The 16,794-nt window shown below is 44.1% G+C and overlaps 2 protein-coding genes across 2 annotated transcripts in view; one reads left to right on the forward strand and one right to left on the reverse strand.

Annotated features, from left to right (window-relative positions):
* LOC141270719 (uncharacterized) overlaps positions 1-16,794 on the forward strand; it is a 477,393-nt gene that overhangs the window by 43,726 nt on the left and 416,873 nt on the right. The window lies entirely within an intron of this gene.
* The window catches only part of LOC141270771 (uncharacterized), a 129,401-nt gene continuing 125,309 nt past the window's right edge, over positions 12,703-16,794 (reverse strand). The window contains exon 12 of the mRNA XM_073680884.1: positions 12,703-16,552. Coding sequence (XP_073536985.1) covers positions 15,781-16,552 — 772 coding nt within the window. The 3' untranslated portion in view covers positions 12,703-15,780. The remainder of the gene's footprint in view (positions 16,553-16,794) is intronic.

Below are 16,794 nucleotides of genomic sequence, written 5' to 3' on the forward strand. Positions count from 1 at the left end.
TAGACCCCCCAAGGCACCTATCTAGATGCATAGTGAGAACTTGGAACCCCTAGGTGCTTCACAAATTGATTCGTAAAAATGAAAAAGTTTTTTTTTTTCCACTTTTTCATTTTTACGAATCAATTTGTGAAGCAAATGAGGGTTCCAAGTGCTCACTATGCATCTAGATTTTCCATTCAATTTGTTAGCGGACACCATGTCGCGTTTGGAGAGCCCCTGATGTGCCTAAACAGTGGAGCTCCCCCACAAGTGACCCCATTTTGGAAACTATACCCCTCAAGGATTTTATTAAGGGGTATAGTGAACATTTTGAACCCAGAGGTACGACACACAATTTGATAACATTAGGTCATCATATTGAATAAGTTGTCATTACTCTTGAGCGCAAGTGCTCGCTACTTGAGTTTGCATCGGATACTCAGGTATGCACTATGTATCACAGGTGCTCAAGTGAAATGCTTGAGTCCCCGCCCGCATGTTTCACAGTTATTAGACACCCCCAAAAAAAACATGCGGGGATCGCTCGTGCATGGCAGGCAATCCCCGCGAAGTTTTTTTGGCCGCAAAGCATAAGGGGCGGAGACTCGAGCACCCCCGATACTCAGTGCATACCCGAGCACCCGATGCAAACTCAAGTAGCGAGCACTTGCGTTCAACACTAGTTGCCATATCATCTTTTTTTTTTTTTTTTTTACTTTTGAAAAAGAAAACAACCCCAACCCTAAGATTAGCACAACCCCAACCCCAGCCCTAGCGTTTATTTTTTACGCCGTTCCTCGTGTGGTATAAGTGATGAGATTACTTTATTCTTCGGGTTGGTGCGATTACAGCGATACTAGAATCATATCGGGTTTTTATGATTGACAGCTGTCACACACTAAAAGACACATATTTTGTAAAATCTAGTTTTTGCATTGCTTTATTCTGAGAGCTATAACTTTTTGATTTTTAGGATGATGGAGCTGTATGGTGGCTTGTTTTTTGCGGGACGAGATGACGTTTTCAGCGATACCATTTTTATTTATATTCGTCTTTTTGATCGCGTGTTATTCCATTTTTTGTTAGGTGGTATGATGATAAAGCATTGTTTTTTGCTTCGTTTTTTATTTTTATTTTTTACCGTGTTCACTGAAGGGGTTAACTAGTGGAACAGTTTTCTTAGTCAGGTCGTTACGGACGCGGCGATACCAAATATGTGTACTTTTATTGTTTGCTTGTTTTTTTTTCATAATAATATTTATTGATGGGTACATTATATTTTTATTTTTAGTGGATTATTTTTTTTATTTTTTTTTTAAATATTTTTACAATTTTTTTTTTTTCACTTTCTGGGAGTTTTTACACTTTTTTACTTTGTCCCACTGTGGGATTTTCACTTTTTTTATTCTGATCGCCTGCATAGCATAGGGATGGAGCACCATCCCTGTGCCATGCAGGCAGTCAGCGCTGCACAGTGATAAGATTGTTTTGTCATGCACTGCGCATGTCCAAACAATCTTACTGCTGTCTGGTGATCCAGATGTTGTCATGACATCGGGTCGTCATGGCAACACCCGGGAAGCCGCGGCAGACAGCACTGGGGGCCTGAAGAGGAGGTGAGTATACCGATCACCTCCTCTTAGCCACCGCAATGCTGCGATCAACTTCGATCGCATAATTGCGGGGGTTAATGTGCCAGGAGCGGTGCGGGACCGCTCCCTGCACATAGTACCGGGTGTCAGCTGTGACAATCAGCTGACACCCGGCGGCGATCGTGCCTGCACAGCCTGTGTGCGCGCGATCGCGATGACGTACTAATACGGGTCTGGCTCTTAAGTCCCAGGGCACAGACGCGTATTAGTACGTCTAATGTTGTTAAGGGGTTAAAGGTCTGGGGGTATGTGAAAACTGTGGGCCACCAAATGAGAGAGCAGCAGCGGCGGTAGTGTCCGACTGCTGGACCCAGGTTCCCGTAAGATCCAGAAAGTTAAGGGAATTTGAAAGGAAAAAGTCATGGATGTAGGAGAGCTTGTTACATACTGACCGAGCGTTCCAAAGGGCACAATTGAAGGAGACAGAAGGCATGCAGGGAATATTAATGAGATTAGCAGGGTTTCTGAATAAAGCAGGGGAGAGGTTGGACTTACTATTAGAAGGGCCAGGGTTGGGAGAGATATCTCCTGCGACTAGGAGAAGGAGGATAGAGAGTAAGCAGATAGTTAAGCGATTTGTAAGAGCGTTTGTTGTGTTGTATGGTGGGAGTGAATGGATCTATGCAGTTTAGGATAGTGAAAAGAGCATGAGTGCTGTACAGAGGAGAGGAGAGAGGGGCCAATTTGGTTGGAGTACAAAGAGTGTGTGTAAGAACGGTGGATGTGAGTGAATGCAGCAGCCAGAATACAAATGATACAAATACATATGGTGCTTATTTGTTTCAATGCAAGTGTTGTGGTAGTAGAATGTCTTACTGTGGGGGTCGTGATGACATTCCACTCGTCCTCCAGTCACTCCAAATTCAAACTATGAGCATGGGTCAACCATTCAAAGAATGAGTCAGACAACAAGCTGGTTCAAACTCAGAGCATGCTCAGAAGGCTACTGGCAAGCCACGATCTCAGCAATATTCTGCGTTTATTTTTACATACACAAATCTAAATACACTACATAATGGGAGGGAAAAGGGGTTGTCCGGGGCGGGTTAAACAATGAAAGTCCAGTGTCTGGCCACTCCTGATTGGTCCACATCTCCTTATCTCAGTCTCTGGGCAGATATTGCAGCCGTCAGCTTATAATCTTGTTTCGTTTCTCTGAAATGTCTTGGCAACACTGGAAATGTCTTAGTTTAAGTTTCGATTTGAGTAATTACGTAGCAAGGAAAGCTTATTGTTATATGACACAAAATGGTGGTTAGTACATTAGCAAAAAAGCGTATAAAAGTTACAAAAATATAAAAGTTACAAATATATATATTCTCTTTTACCCTGACATTCCCCCCTAAACACTAAGCTTTCCTTTGCTTCGGGGCCTTTGAGACTGTCCATGTGTGGGGAGAGGGGAGGTGGATTTCTTCACCCAATCATCTTAGAAGCTGCCCCCTTATGGGACGCCCCCAGACAATTGAGCCCTATCCTGGGTGACACATGGAGTTCTCCCAACTGATCCTAAACTGAATCTCTCAATTGGACTTTGTCATGGGGGGGCTGGTCAGGCTTGTTCAAAGGAGTGTATTTCTCCATATCTTCCTTACTGGTATCATCATGTAACAGAGATGTGGTTTCTTGATTCAGAAAGGTCCCGGAGGTTGGGACAGCATTGGTTATATTTTTCCTGTATAAGGGGACTATGCAGCACAGGACCACCAGGCCCAATACTAGTAGGCCTCCCATTACTAGACAAACTTGTTGGAGGAATCCCTTGAGCCCTCCCAACCAACTTGAGAAAAAGGAGCTATCTACCCCTGTGTGGTAGCTGTCCACCCTGGGACAGACAGTAAGCATATGGAAAGGATATAGAAAAAGGTAGTCATCTTTTATAGACTCGTTCTGTCTCTCTTGCAGTGGGAGCCGTGAATCCAGGTGCTCTTGCCCTCAAGCTTCAGAGCCGTCGGGGTGGTGAGAAGCACAGTGTACGGTCCCTCGAACCGCGGCTGGAGGCAGTCTTTCCGGACAAACTTCTTCACATACACTAGATCGCCTGGGGTGAAATCATGTACTGCATCACCTGTAGATTCTGGGAGAGAAGCAGATACTGGAGAGCGGGTGTTAGTCAATTCTCTAGACAAAACAATCACAAATTTTACCACTCTATCATGTGTTTCAGACAACTCTTGGGGCCTAATCTCTCCTATCTTGGGTGGGGTCCTAAACAAAATTTTATAGGGAGTCAGCCCATGTTTGGCCTGAGGAGTGTGTGTGATATGATACAATACTATGGGGAGTAGGTCGGGCCAGGGGAGGGGATGATCTTAGGTCATTTTCAAGAGCTGGGTCTTGAGTGTGGAATTCATCCTTTCCACTTTGCCTGAACTGGCAGGATGGTATGGAGTGTGGAGGCCCAAATCTGTTCCCAACATGTTCCAGAGTTCTTCGTAGATATTTGCTGTGAAAGCTGGTCCTTGATCCGATTCTATGACTTGGGGAACTCCAAATCTGCAGACAATTTCGGTGATCAGTTTCTTGGCTGTGACTTTAGCAGTCATGTTGACAACCGGGTAGGCCTCGGGCCAGGCTGAGAACATATCCACGGCTACCAAAACGTACTCCTATTTTCTTGCTTTAGACATTTGGATATGGTCGACTTGTATTCTCTGCCAAGGGTAGTCTGGTTTAGCCAGGTGTTGGAGAGGGACCCGTGCCATACACGTTGGGTTGCAGGTAGCGCAGACAGAGCAGGATTTTGAGTACGCAGTCACAGTGGAAGAGATTCCGGGTGCAAAGTACAGTTTCTTGATACATGCCAAGGCTTGATTCTTTCCTCTGTGTGTAGGCCCGTGAGCCCATGCTGCCACAGCTGAGTACACGCGTCTAGGCAAGCAAGGCTTCCCATCCACTTGGTAGAGAGTCGAGTTGACCTTTGAATCTTTGCGACCTGCCAGCACGGCTCCTGCCGCTTTCCATTGCTTGACTTCTTCAGTGGGGGGTCTCCCTTTGTTCCTCACACAATTTTTCTTCAGGCATCCTGACCCCCCTGGATTCCATTCGTGTCTCCGCTGGACTTGTATGGTCTTCCGCCGGCTGTTCTTTGGCTCTTGCTCTAGTGAGCGCCACAGCTACGGTTTGCAGGGTTTCTCCTATCTCTTCTTCCTTTTCCTGCCACTTTGATGACACATTCTCCACTGCTGCAGTCTTGGCTGCTTGGTCAGCTAGGTGGTTGCCCCTGGCTTCTCTGGATTCTAGTCTTCCATGAGCCTTGACCTTCATAACAGCAACCTGAATGGGTAGTTCCAGGGCCTTCATTAGGGCCTTAATCCATGAGACATGTTTCACTGGTGTACCTGCAGCTGTGATGAATCCTCTAGACTTCCACAAAAGTCCAAAATCGTTGCAAATTCCATGTCCATACCTGGAATCGGTATATATATATATACGCCTTTGTTCCTGCTGCCAGGTGGCAGGCCTCTGTGAGAGCCACAAGTTCAGCTTCTTGTGCAGACATGTATGGTGGTAGAGCTTCAGCCTTGAGGACTGTTAGGTCTGTTGTGACAGCATATCCCGTGTGGAACTTCCCTTGAGGGTCTGCGAAACGGGATCCATCAGTCCATAGGTGCAAGGCAGGGTCTGCGAGCGGATGTGCCACCATATTCTCTGGAGCAGAAGTCTCTTCCTGCAAAATTTTTATACAATCATGAGGTTCCACCAATGGACCTTCACCCTCTTCACCTTCCCCCCTAGAAGGTGGAAGCAAAGTGGCAGGATTGATAGTCAGACATCTGGTAAATGTTATATTGGAGGGCAACAATAGGGAACACTGCAGCCGCAGGTGTCTTTGGTTGGTTAGATGTTTCGGAGATGTTTGTTGCAGAACAGCTGAGAGATCATGTCCGGCCTGTATAACTAGATCATGTCCAAGGACGATATCAGCTGACTTGTCAAAGAGGATGTGAGAAGCGTGGACCGCCTTAAGGCACGTGGGGGCAGTTCGGGCGACAGGGTCCAGGCGGGCTGAGTAGTAGCCCAAAGGCCGATACTTATGATCATAGCGTTGTGCTAGAACTCCAGAGGCATGACCTTCCGATTTCGAGACAAAAAAGTGAAATGGCTGAGTATAGTCTGGTAAGCCCAAGGCCGGGGCAAAAACAACAGCCTGTTTAAGGCGGTCAAAACATAGTCTGTGTTGATGAGAAACACGTGGATCTTCAGCATGAAGCCAAACTGAGCCTTCATCCTTGAGACAGTCGTACAGAGGTTGCATGAGCTTTGAGGCATCAGGGATCCATTGCCTGCAGTAAGTGATGAGGCCAAGGAAAGTCTGCATAGCGGAGTAGGTGGTTGGGAAGGTGATATCCATGATGGCTTGTTTTCTTTCTTTAGTCAGATGTCTAGCACCTTGTGATATACAATGTCCGAGGAAAATGACCTTGGGCAGACACCATTGGACTTTGCCTTTTGAGACTTTACAGTTAGCTGAGTGAAGAAACCAGAGAAGGGATGCTGACATCTCTGGCAAATTTTCTTCAGTGCCACAGAGTAAAAGATCATCCACATACCGTAGAAGGGTGACCTGAGGGTTATCTTGAACCCATGGCTCCAGAATAGACTTCATAGAATGAGTGAATTGGTTAGGAGAGTTCTGGGCTCCTTGAAAGGTGAAGGCAAAAAGAAACCACGAATCTTCATGTAAGGGTATACTGAAGAAGGCGTTGGCTAGATCTAACACCGTAAACAAGGTGGCCGTTGGAGGCAGCTGAGACAAGAGGGTGTTTGAGTTGGGTACCACTGGAGTTTCTAAAATGGTAGCTGCATTGACGGCTCTGAGATCCTGAACCAACTGGTATCTTGGAGACTCTCCCGGAACGGTTTTCTTTTTTACAGGAAAGAGGGGTGTATTGCATGGAGATACACATCTGACAAGGACTCCTGATTCCAGGAGGGAAACGATTTGGGTACCCAAGCTTTGTTCTTGTGCAGCCTTGAGGGGGTATTGTGGCAACCGTGGATACCTGTGTCCAGGCTTGAGGTGTACTCGGACCGGGGGAACCTGCAGGAGGCCGACGTCCTCTGGCCCACTGGACCACAGAGAGTGAGGGAACTGTGAGGTTGTATGGTCATCATCATGAGAGGGAAGGCTTTAAAAACACAGTGGTCTTCAGTCCCTTGTTCGGAATGAGGGTCCCGCAAAAGAAGCTCCATACCATGGTTTCCGAAGGTAATTGTTGCCTTCATTCGCTCTAAGAGATCGGTTCCCAACAGATTGACAGGACAAGTTTCAGAGACCAAGAATCTTGTGAGTACTCCGGTGAACGGTCCTGCAGACACAGGGACTGTGGGTGGAGAGGAAATATGTTGGCCTTCCACCCCAACACAGGTGAGGGTATCCGGTGATAGGGATACAGAAGGAGGGAGCTGTGCAGAGGAAATAACAGATGTGGCCGCCCCAGTGTCCACCAGGAACTTCAGTGGTTGATGGTCCACCTGTAAAGTGACAGTCTCTGAGGATGTGGTCAAGGCTACCACACTGCCAACATAACATTCATCCTTCAGAATCACGAGGTTGTCTTCTGTTTTTAGATGATCCCTTGTCATCTCTTCTGTCTTGTTTTCTATATGTGGGAGGAGTATCATCACCTGTGCCTTTAACCATTACCCACTTGATTCCATGTTGGTTGCCAGGGGTGGGTAGCTTTCTTGAGCTTGATATACCGTGGCAGAAGCGGCTTTCTTCCTTGGCTTAGTATCCTTTTCCATTTTTAGCATGGCTTTTTGGAAAGCTTTGACAATGTTCACTACGTCGTTGAAAGAAGAACAACGAATCTCGGGCCGTACTCTCAGGACTTCATCTCTGAGAGCGTCTTGTAGGCCATCTACTAGGGCCTGAACCAACAGGGCGGCCTGCGTCTTGACATGAGGACTGTATCCAAGATCCTCAAAATGCATGCTGAGTCTTGCAGCATATCTTTCCACAGATTCATCAGGGTCTTGTTGAACATCTTGTACAGACCCAGCTTGATCTGACAAGCGATCCTGAGCCCAGGCTTTTAACTGTTTCATGTATTCTAGGCCGGATTCATACGTACTAAGGGATCCTGCTTTTGTGGAATTCATGGCCTTTTGAAAGCCCTCTGTTTTCGGCTAAGTGAGCCTGGCATTCTGCAGCCAGAGTAGAACCAGCAGCAAGGGCAATTTTACGAACCAATCCTCCAACATGGCTCATACAGGTGTTTGCAGGGTTGGCTATGGCCCCCACCCGATGTGTAAGGATGTCACCATAGCCTATTGACAGAGTGACAGGGTGTCCTGATGGGTCTACTAGGTTCCGGGAGCGGCAGGGGTCCCAGACTTCTGAGGGGCTGGGGGGTGGTGTTCTGTCAGCAGTTGCTTGGAGCAAGGGCCGGAATATGGGTAATGAATGTGGGGTGGAGGATGCCATAGGAGACGTATGGGGTAAAAAGGGGGGGGGGGGGCTGGAGTATCTTGAGCCCATCCCTCATCTGGCTCCGTATCGTCTTGAGTAACAGTATGTTGGCGGAGGGAGAGCAGTCTGGCCTGAAATTCTGGGGAGTTGAGGAGGATATCCCCAGGGTTGTGGGTGACTCCCATAGGAAACAGGGGAAGCGTCTCAGCATCGTGAACTGGAGCAGAGGGTGTCACATTAGTTTCAGATGGGTACTCTGGGACTACGGGCTTTTCCACCTGTGCTGGTGGCTGGTAATATGCACTGGACGGATCTAGTAGTGGATATAGGCTGGATTGGGGCTTTACGGGCCTCCCACAACAAGTAAGAGGTGTAGCAAGATGGCCGTGGGAGGGAGGAGTTAAAATGGAAGTGGGATTATTCTTGGAGGCAGGAAAAGGTGTAGTAAGATGGCCGTTGGAGGGAGGAGGGGGGAGTGGGGGTGGGATTGTTCTTGGGGGCAGGCTGGGCATCGTGCCATGGGCGGCCCGCCCAGAGTGGGTTTTGCTCTCCACACACCCGACACGTCCACCCTTCCGATGATTTAGCGTCGGCGCCATTATAGGGTGGTGGCTGAGGGCTCGGTGTAGTGACAGGCATCAAAGGTGTAACGGCCATTTTGGGGGCACATAACAAATCACAATCTGCAGCTTTCATGTATCCGAACAAAGGCTCGGCATTCTCTGTCCCCCCCCTGCACCATCTACTCTAAGATGTGCTTGCAGAAATCCTCACCCAACTTTCCCAACTTCTGTGTAACACATTCATAAGCTTATCATATTCTACAAATTCCTAACATTCTTCTTGCCTTCTTGCCTTCCCGTAACTCCACTAATTGGCTTAACTCCTACAGCAGCATTCCGCAACTTACGAAATCTTTCAAATTTGAATATACACAACATTTTCTTATAGAATGCAATGATCTGTCGCGACTCAGATCACTGGTGCAGCCGACAGGTCGCCACTCCTCAGTGTAGAGACACCTCGATACACTGATGAGATAGAGAGACACCTCAATCTAACTCCTTTCCTAGCCTTGAATGGCGACTTTACAGTGCGACTCACCACGGCACCCTGACTACAGGTCACCACCCGTCAGTGTAGAGACACCTCGATACACTGATGAGATAGAGAGACACCTCGATCTATCTCCTTTCCTACCACGGTACCACCCGACAGTGTAGAGACACCTCGATACACTGTTTAGATAGAGAGACACCTCAATCTATCTGCTTTCCTACCACGGTACCACCCGACAGTGTAGAGACACCTCGATACACTGTTTCCTAACCTTGACTTAACAGCAGTCTCTGTGTTAGACGAAGAGCACACCTCAATTCGTCACAGATTCTTTCTCCCTTACACTACAATTCAGGAATGCTTTGTAACCTTGACTATCAGTCACGGGAGGCAGCTATCTAAGAAAAGTACAGTGACCGGGGGAGGAGGAGGTGGTGTGCACACGAGCACGCGCAGGCATGCGACGTCACTCGGTTTAACACTTGCTGGTTCAGGACGTGGTGCGGGACGCCCAAGGTCTCACCACTCGACCGGTCACCCACCCAGATCCAACCTGACAACCCCACAGAAACCGCTGCGGCTGACACACAGGCAAGTGAGACATATAAAATACATCTCAACTTACCGTGTTCGATGGAGGTTGATCAGGCCTCAAATTCAGCCACCGCGGTCACCACCAGGGAAATCAGCGATATGGGTCCGGGAGGGCAGCGTACCGCTAGCCACGCCGCACGTTGAGCGCCATTTGTGGGGGTCGTGATGACATTCCACTCGTCCTCCAGTCACTCCAAATTCAAACTATGAGCATGGGTCAACCATTCAAAGAATGAGTCAGACAACAAGCTGGTTCAAACTCAGAGCATGCTCAGAAGGCTACTGGCAAGCCACGATCTCAGCAATATTCTGCGTTTATTTTTACATACACAAATCTAAATACACTACATAATGGGAGGGAAAAGGGGTTGTCCGGGGCGGGTTAAACAATGAAAGTCCAGTGTCTGGCCACTCCTGATTGGTCCACATCTCCTTATCTCAGTCTCTGGGCAGATATTGCAGCCGTCAGCTTATAATCTTGTTTCGTTTCTCTGAAATGTCTTGGCAACACTGGAAATGTCTTAGTTTAAGTTTCGATTTGAGTAATTACGTAGCAAGGAAAGCTTATTGTTATATGACACAAAATGGTGGTTAGTACATTAGCAAAAAAGCGTATAAAAGTTACAAAAATATAAAAGTTACAAATATATATATTCTCTTTTACCCTGACATTACCTGTGTCCTGCCCTGTCTAACTGCCATGATTAACTGCTGCAGGGACTTTGATAACATGGACATAAATGCCCCCCTACATAAATGCATCCCCAAAGTTGTCTGAATATATAGGAGAGTTTACTCTTAGATCTATCCCTAAATTAGCTCGTTAACAATCAATCAACTAGTTTAAGACAGCAGGAGGGTAATAAATGTTCAGAGAAATAAACACGCTTACAGACCAGCATGGATCATAAACTAAAGAAAACATCAGGATACAAATTCAGTAAGATGAGTGGAGTATATACCAATAATTCATAATTGCAGAGATGAGAATGCAGGTTTTAAAGGAATGAGTGGAGTATATATCAATAATTCAGGAATTGCAGAGATGAGAATGCAGACTTTAAAGGGATGAGTAGGGTATATATCAATAATTCAAGAATTGCAGAGATGAGAATGCAGGTTTTAAAGGGATGAGTGGAGTATATACCTGTATGAAAACAGAGAGATGAATGTTAGATTCATGGATTGAATCTAACGCAATGGGGACAGACTACATGCTAAAAAGGACATAACAGGTTCCCTTTAAATCTTTAGAAACTGGTAAACGTTCACCTAGATGAATACAGCATATGTGGGAGTGTCATGCTAACAATTACACTGCATGCAGTTTCTTGGCATGTGTCAGACCCCAGGACCATGTGGGCGTGGGGGTAGTCATAACTAGTGATGAGAGAGTATGTTCTATTAACCCTTTCGCCGAGTATACTCGGGCCGAGCACAGAGTATTTATAGCTGCTCGGTGATGAGGTTGAATCGCTCCCGTGTGCATGATTTGCGACTTTTTGACAGCTTTGATACATGTGAGGAATGTCTATTTCTTACACATTCCTCACATGTAATAAAGCTGTCAAACAGTTGCAAATCATGCACACGGGAGCGATTCAACCATATCACCGAGCAGCTGTAAATACTCGGAGCTCGGCCCGAGCATACTTGGCGAAAGGGTTAACAAAACAGTGTGCCTGGTCTGACAGGCAGCTAAACTGATCTACCGTAGTCCAATAAGAAGACTGTATCTTGAAGTCTGCGCAGTTTATTGAACATTAATAAATACATTCAGTGAAACTAGAATCAATGAAATAAGGTATCATTACATGTATACAGGTAACACACGAGGCAAATGGCTGAACAGTTTATAAACATATGTTAAACCACCCTGCTATCCAGTCTTATAGATGCACCTGACTAATGCAGGGGTGAGAGTCTTAAGTATCTGGTGGCTGCATAAAGTACCCCATAATCCTTCTTATCAGAGATGCTATCACGAAGGGGAGTAAAATGGTGGATGGCCTCTGAGTCTGTGAGGTAATGAGCTTCTTTCTCCCAAAATGCAACACTATAGAGAAAGGGATAAGAAGAGCAGAGGGACAAAAAGCTAGTGCAGATAAATAAATTCAGCAACTAGATGGAGTCTGTGTACTGCAAACAAACTCAACATATGATAATGCTGTAGGGATGACATGGTGTCTGTGTAATTTTCTGCATGGGGAGGAGGAACACCGAATTGTACTGGGGAGCACTGTGATGGCCTGATGCTGTATTTAGAGGCCCAGAGGGCCCATTCTACTGTATTGAATAGCACAATGGTGGATTCACACTAAATTGGGGGACACAGTGGGTGCATCATACTGTATTGGGTAAAGGATATTGGCTTCTTACTGTATAGGAAACACTGTGGCAGCCTCTTACTGTACTGGGAGCACTCTAGGGGGTTGTAATACTATGATGTAGGGCTGAGGGGGCTTAATATTGTATAGCGAAATACACTGTGCATAATACTTTAACCTCCCTCATGCACATGAAGGGTAAATGTGTAGTAGGAATGGACTTTGGGGCCATCTTAGTGGTGTCATACCATGTGCACGCCATGGAAGTTCTATCATAGATGGTGGGACACTAAGGAGCATCACTACTTTTGTGTGCAAAATACATTTCTCTCTTTTCTGTTTTTAACAGATGTGAATTATAATCTTTAACACACTAAATAATTTTGTTTAGGAGTGAGTAGTTTGAAGGAGTTTCCAATTCAGACTTTTGATTAGGAAACCCATAATTGCAATGAACGCCCCTAGTCACATCAAATTATCAGGTCACACTTTTAATTAGATGAGACAAGCTGGGCATTGGATGATGACCTTAGCAACTGTCCTGATCATAAACAGTTGAAACCAGAAGTTTACGTACACTATATAAATAGACACACATGCATGTTTTCTCAATATCTGACATGAAATCAGAATAAACCTTTCCCGTTTTAGGTCAATTAGGATTACCATAATTTTTAATATTTGCCAAATGCCAGAATAATGAGAGAGAGAATGTTTTAAGGCATTTTAATACTTACTGCAAAGACAAACGTTTACATGCATTTCATTAGTATTTGGTACCATTACCCTTAAACTGAATGACTTGGGTCAAACGTTTGGGATATCCTTCCACAAGCTTCTCACAATAGTTGGTCGGAATTTGGGCCCATTCCTCCTGACAAAACTGGTGTAACTGATCCAGGTTTGTAGGTCGCCTTGCTCGCATCTGCCATTTTAGCTTTGCCCATAAATTTTCAATAGGATTGAGGTCAGGGCTTTGTGATGGCCACTCCAAAACATTGACTTTGTTATCCTTAAGCCACTTTGTTACCATTTTGGCAGCATGCTTCGGGTCATTGTCCATTTGGAAGACCCATTTCCACCCAAGTTTTAACTTCCTGGCTGATGTCTTGAGATGTTGCTTCAGTATTGCCACATAATCTTCTTTTGTCATGATGCCATCTATTTTGTGAAGTGCACCAGTCCCTCCTGCAGCAAAACAACCCCACAACATGATGCTGCCACCCCCGTGTTTCACAGTTGGGATGGTTTTCTTAGGCTTCCAAGCTTCTCCCTTTTACTTCCAAACGTAACGATGGCCATTATGCCAAAAAAGTTCAATTTTAGTTTCATCAAACCACAGGACGTCTCCAAAAATGATGGCCTTTGTTCCTGTGTGCATTTGCAAATATTAATCTGCCTTTTTTATGTTTCTTTTGGAGTAATGGCTTCTTCCTGGCATAGTGGCCTTTCAGTACAGTACACATTTCACTGTAGTTATTGACTTATTCACACAATCTTACCAGCTTTCGCCATCATCTTCACAAGGTCTTTTGCTTTTGTCCTTGGGCTGATATGCACATGTTGGACCAAAACACGTTCATCTCTGGGACACAAAACCCACCTTTTTCCTGAGCGGTAGGATGGCTGGACATTCTCATCTTGTTTGTACTTGTGTATAATTGTTTGTATAGATGAACCTTCAGGTATCTTGAAACTGTACCCAAGCATGAGCCAGACTTGTGCAAGTCCACAATTCTCTTCCTGATATCTTGGCTGATTTCTTTAGACTTTCCCATGATACTAGACAAAGAAGCAGTGTTTCAGGTGTACATTAAAATACATCCACAGGTATGTCTCCAATTAACTCAGATGTTGCAAAAAAAACAAACTATCAGATGCTTCCAAACACATGACATCATCATATGGGCAGTCCAAAATTGTTTAAAGGCACAGTAATCTTAGTGTATGTAAACTTTTGATTTTGCAGTAAGTAATAAAAATGCCTTAAAACAAACATTCTCGCTCTCTCATTATTCTGGCATTTGGCAAATATTAAAAATTATGGTAATCCTAATTGACCTAAACCGGGAAAGGTTTATTCTGATTTCATGTCCGATATTGAGAAAAACATGCATCTGTGTCTTTTTATATAGTGTATGTAAACTTCTGGTTTCAACTGTATATCAGCATCTCTCCATTGTCAAATATGATGGAAAATAGCATCATTGGACAACCTTTTTAAATAGCAGCTGTAATGTTTATATAAAATATATTATACACATTGATCATATATAAGTTTATATGTGTATTATTTGGATACTGATTGGTTTTCAATAACAAATTGTCAACGGTAATTGTTGTTTTTTTTTAAACTGCCTTCAGCTCGATCTCGAGCAGCGACGACTTGATAGATGAAACATCTGTAGGAAGATCGATTTTGTGCAAGCCTAGATAGGTCCACCAGGATCTTCACCGCCGTTATCTTGATTTTATCAAGCCATCGGGTTGCTGGTCTTCCTTTCCGCCTTGTTTCTTCTATTCTCCCAACCATGATGTCGTAGATGTTGATTCTTCTTATCTCGTTTATCTTCCAGGTTGTTACTACAAAGAAGATCAAACTATGTACGAGCCGCGTCTTCATTACCAGTGAAATGTTCCTCAATTTTAAGACCTTGTCCAGTGACTTCATTGTTGATTTGCCCATAGCTATTCTCCTATTGACTTGTGGTGTCACTGCTGCATCTTGAGCGATCATTGATCCGAGTAGGTTGAAAACTTTTACAACTTCCAGTTCGTTGCTGTCCATCTCAAATTTGTCCCGGTCGTACTTGGCAAAAGTCAATATCTTTAACTTCATTATATTGAGTAGGAGTCCAATGTTCAAGCTTTACATCTTGGTACTTTGTAATACATCCTTCATTCCATCTACGCTTGTTGCAATCACTGTTTTATCGTCTGTATTTATGATTGTTGATGATTCGATCAGCAATTTTGATTCCTTTTTTCGTCAAGTCCAGCCTTCCTGAAAGTAGCTTCTGCATATTAATTGAAGCGATATGGCGACAGGTTGCAGCCTTGCCTGATGCGTCACTCTACTTTCAACCAAGCGGTGTCACCGGGTTCTGTTCGGACTGTTGCTTCTTGGTCGATATAAAGGTTCCTAATGCAGCTGATCAGATGGTTCGAAAAAGCCATATCCGTCATGGTATTCCAAAGTTTCCGGTAATCAACACAGTAGAAGCAAAAATAGATCTGCTTATTGTATTCTTTGGCCTTTTCCATCATCCATCTAGTGTTAGCAATCACATTTCTTGCTCCTCTTCCTTTTCTGCTGCTTCACAAGACTATTACCTCTATTGAAATATTGTCACATCCAGGCCCTTTATTGTTTGACAGAAGTGTTATAGCAGCAAAGACTTTGTCTTTAAGGATGTTCGGCTCTTTATCATTCTCAGTCTCAGTTTATTCCCATATCACTAAGTTGTTCTTGTAGAGGTGCTCTGTGTACCCTTTCCATCTTTCCTTGATCAGTTCTGGTTCAGTTAGTTTGTTCCGGTTGTCGTCTTTCAACATGCCCACTCTTGACTGAAACTTTCGCCGTATCTCTTTGATCTTTACGTATGCCTTCCTGGTCTTGCTTCTCAGATGTTTGCTTTCTATCTAATTTTTAATAATCATTTACTGCTCTAAAGTGTTTTCCCTTTCTTTTGGAGACTTTAACTTGTATTTATTCTTTTACATTTTGTCAATAAACAATTAAAGAAAATGGCTACTTTCCCATGTGCGTGTTCTGATGTTTAACAAGATTTGATTTCTGAGTAAAACATTTCCCACAATTTGAACATGAAAATGGTTTCTGTCCTGTGTGAGTTTTCTGATGTGTAACAAGATTTCCTTTCAGATTAAAACCTTTCCCACAATTGGAACATGAATATGGCTTCTCCCCTGTGTGAATTCTTTGATGTCTACCAAGCTGCGATTTCCTGTTGAAACATTTCCCACATTCTGAGCAAGAAAATGTTTTTTCCCCTGTGTGAATTATCTGATGTGAAACAAGATTTGACTTGTTTGTAAAACATTTTCCACATGTTGAACAAGAAAATGGCTTCTCTCCTGTGTGAGTTCTCTGATGAATAACAAGATATGACTTTTGTGTAAAACATTTCCCACATTCTGAACATGAATATGGCATCATCCCTGTGTGAATTCTCTGATGTCTAACAAGCTGTTGTTTCCGGGTAAAATATTTCCCACATTCTGAACATGAATATGGCTTCTCTCCTGTGTGAGTTCTCTGATGAATAACAAGATATGATTTTTGTGTAAAACATTTCCCACATTCTGAACATGAAAATGGCTTCTGCCCTGTGTGAATGCTCTGATGATTTATAAGTTGGCATTTCTCACCAAAAAGTTTCCCACATTCTGAACATGAAAATGGCTTCTCCCCTGTATGAATTCTCAGATGTGTAGAAAGATTTCCTTTCTGATTAAAACATTTCCCACATTCTGAACATGAAAATGGCTTCTCCCCTGTGTGAATTACTTGATGTATTACAAGTCTTGATTTAGTGTTGTAACATTTCCCACATTCTGAACATGAAAATGGTTTCTCCCCAATGTCAGCTATTTCATGTTTAACAGCCCTTTTGTGCCTTATGTTTTGCATATTTGTCTTTTTTGAAGCAGAAAAAAGGACCTGATGAAAAGAGTCAGATGACAGATTTTTTCTTATAAGTTCTTGAGAAGTATCTGGTATAATGACATGTTCTTCACATGTATC

Source organism: Phyllobates terribilis, unplaced genomic scaffold (assembly GCF_046119375.1).
Source record: "Phyllobates terribilis strain yellow unplaced genomic scaffold, ASM4611937v1 Scaffold_5__5_contigs__length_657084704, whole genome shotgun sequence".
NCBI lineage: Eukaryota > Metazoa > Chordata > Amphibia > Anura > Dendrobatidae > Phyllobates > Phyllobates terribilis.